Source organism: Nicotiana tabacum, chromosome 15 (assembly GCF_000715075.1).
Source record: "Nicotiana tabacum cultivar K326 chromosome 15, ASM71507v2, whole genome shotgun sequence".
Lineage (NCBI taxonomy): Eukaryota > Viridiplantae > Streptophyta > Magnoliopsida > Solanales > Solanaceae > Nicotiana > Nicotiana tabacum.
In genome coordinates, this window is record NC_134094.1 from 127,201,611 (window position 1) to 127,205,235 (window position 3,625).

Here is a 3,625-nt window from a genome sequence, read left to right on the forward strand (position 1 = left end):
GTGACCTATTTCTACCGAGTTTTGGGAGTTGTAACTATTTGAATCGTTGTTTGATTTATTTTATATGTTGAGATTTGAGTTTTAGTTTTGCATTTCGCATAATTGATAGGCTTATCTGGTCTTAGAGACTAGATGCCATCACGATATCCTACGGAGAAAAATTGGGGTCGTGACATTTTCACATCAAAAGCGGTGTGAACTCCCACAGCTCACACAAGAAATAATACGTAAACACACTCAAAACATGCATTTGTCCTCCTTTATCAAGTGCTATAATCATTTCAACTCTTGAGGGCTTAAAGCATAAAGCTCTAGAATCCGTTGATTTTGTTAATTCTTCCGTGAGCCTTGAAATAGAATCTTGGTTGATGTATAACTTTTTGACATCTAGTTTAGAGTCCATACGATTTTCCTGGGGACACGAGGCAAGAGAATTTACGATACATCTCTTGGTGGGAAAATCTTAACCATATTAAAGCTCAAAAAGTGGATTTTCTCTATAGGAATCCCCAATTTGCACACGTTTGACCGCTCGTGAACAAATGTGAAAGTTGTGAAACCATCCATCGCGGTATGTGCAGGGCTCATAGAAAGAGCCATGCCACCGCAATTGAATTTTGTGACTTGCACAATGCTAATTGGTGTTATGAACAAATTACTTTCATCAACATCCCAAGTATCTTGAGGCCAACAAGATAAGGCATGATTGGCATCTTTTTGTGCTTTCTCAAGAAAGCCATTGAGCTTACAATTTACCTTGGCATTAACAAATTTAACCCCTTGATCGGCGCAGTGAATCGAGGACTTATCCTCAGTAAATCTATCAGCAACTGGGTAAATATGGGTTAAAGCTCTAGATAAAGATTGCTCGAGCTGATCTTCAGCTGTACTATTATTGTTGGTGTTGTTGTTGCAAGGAGGATAGAAAAGAACAAGAGGTAAATGTGCCTCATCAGCTATTTGATCAAAGAATGATAGTTTGTAATTTTGAAGGTAATTTGGAGTTGGTGAAGATGGTTTTATCAACTTTGTTGTCAAGATTTTAACTTCCATGGTTTCCTTTTGGAAAATCATGGTATATAAATATGATGATAATGGAAAAAGGGAAAACAAATTAAAGAACTGAAGAAGTTAGAGGTAAAGTTATGTCATCAACATCTCGCGCCTTTCCCTTTATATAGGGAAAGTTATGGGTTCTGCCAACCCTAGCAGAGCCACGAATTTACGGAAGGGGATTTAAAAATAATTCATGTTATATTTGTGATTTGAACTCGTGATTTGAAGCAATTGTTAACATCCTTACCTAATTAATTAAAAAATTTCTTATGTCAAGAAAATTTAACTGTTATAGCATGTAACTTGTCTTAATTTTTTATTACAAATCCTTTTTTTTAGAAATCCTTTGAGAAACCTCATTTGTAGAAATCCTTTGAGAAACCTCATTGTGTAAAAAGGAAAACTTTATACAGTCAACCCTCTCTATAACAATCCCGTTTGTTCCGATATTTTTTAGCTTTTATAGTGAATGACTATTATACACCTATAACAGCATTTGACGTTTAAATATTTTTGGCTATTATAGATAAAATTTATCCAAAAATTAATTATTTTTCCTTTTTTATTGTTATATACAAAAGATAAAAAAATTATTCAAATTTAAAATATCAAAAGATATGCATATTTCACTAGTTAAATATTTGAAGAAAGCTAATACATTATTAATAAATTCATAACTAAATGTATAAAGATTTAAACTCCAAGGCAGACATTTTAAAGCTACAAAAAAAAAATTCTTTCAAGATTGATGAGCGAACTTTGTAATTGTAGCTTGTTTTGTAGATTTATTCTCTTACTAGTGATATAACGCTTGAATTGGCGAAGATTCGTGTCCAAATCTTTAGCAAAAAGGTATCCAATAACTTTCCTTTGAAGACAATCTAAGAGATTAACAGTTAAATTTTGTATCTAAATATATTTTGGAATTTGTCCCATGAAAAAGATAATATGTGCAAATCTTCAAACCTTTTATCTTATGCAATATAGAAATTTTGTTTAATGGAAATGGTTGTGTGCATATTTTTAAAACTATTATCTGTAATCTTAATGATTCTATATGGCTATTATAGAGGGGTAATTTTACAAAAAATATTCTGCTATAAATATGGTCGTTGCTATTATAGAGAGGTAATATATAACTTAAAAAATCGGTTCTGAGGAAAATTTGACTTATATAGTGAATGACTGTTATATAAAGATGTTGTTATAGAGAGGTCAGTACTCATTTTTACTCTATTTGCACAATATTTCAATTTTTCACTGAAGTAAATTCAATTGAATGCCCTTGCCTTACTTTAGCTCCCCCACCTACCCCAGTGTTTAATATTATATTGATAGGGTGACCTATAAACATGTTTATCACAACAAAAAGTAGCAGTTCCATGTTTGGTAAGGAAAGTAGTTCAAAATAAGCCTTTTAACTAAGTAAAAATTGCAAATGATATAAATAAACTTCTGCAATAGTGCATTAGCAGTTCCATGTTTGGTAATGTTATGGAAATTTCCCATCTTTTGAAGATTTTTCAGAATTTTCCGAATATAAATAGGACCTGAAACTTCTGATATAAAAATTGTCTTCAACTTTTCTACAATTCTCTCTCTTTTTCTTAATTCCATAATATTTTTACCACATCAAAAACGGGTAGCCTTTGTGTTAATTTGAGTGACCAAATTCAAGTTGAAATCATTTCCAAGAAGCTTATAAAACCATCCTCTCCAACTCCTAATCACCTTCAAAATTTTAAGTTATCTTTCTTTGACCAAATAGCTGAGAAAACACATATGCCTCTTGTTCTTTTTTATCCACATAACCCCATCAACTCTTCCTACACCCATAATCATATGGTACAACAACTCGAAGAATCAGGATTATGACTCACGTTTATCCAGCTGCTGGTAGATTTTCTGAAAGTAAACGTTCAATCAATTGTCAAGATCAAGGTATAACATTCATAAAAGCCAACGTCAATTGTCAAATGGATGATTTTCTCCAACAAACACGTACTAATTTTGACCTTCCATTGCATTTTTGGCCACAAGGAATTAAGAACGTCGACTAATTTGTTTACCATACCACTCATGGTTGTGCAAATTACAATTTTTCAATGTGGTGGATTCGCATTATCTATGAGCACTGCACACCCTGCTATCGATGGATGGACGCGTTTTACGTTCATTTACGAGTGGTCAAAAGTGTGTAAATTGGGAATTCCAGCTGAAAACATCAATTTCATGAGCTTTAATTTGGTTAACATTTTTGGACCAAGAGACATATCCAAGATTTTTACGCCTTCTGCTATTTTCCCTGGAAAACGTCTAGACACTAAATTGGTTTCCAAAATGTTTGCTATAGATGAAGTCTCTTTATTAAAACTCAGAGGCAAATTAACAAATTGTAACAATTCAGGTGTTTTAAGTTTTAAACCTTCACGAGTTGAGATGATCACAGCAATTTTATGGAGGGCTCTGCTTCGCGTTTCACAGGCAATATCAGGGAAATGGAAGCCATCATTAATGTCATTTCCATTGAATTTACGCGGTAAGCTTAAATATCCTGAAGCATATAACC

The 3,625-nt window shown here is 32.9% G+C and overlaps 1 protein-coding gene across 1 annotated transcript; it reads right to left on the reverse strand.

Annotated features, from left to right (window-relative positions):
- Window positions 1–435: 435 nt before the first annotated feature.
- Window positions 436–1,053, reverse strand: LOC107832394 (epi-neemfruitin B synthase L1AT-like). The gene has a single exon (XM_075231785.1). It carries the CDS (start codon window positions 1,051–1,053, stop codon window positions 436–438), a length of 618 nt encoding a protein of 205 aa, XP_075087886.1.
- Between the last annotated feature and the right edge of the window lie 2,572 nt (window positions 1,054–3,625).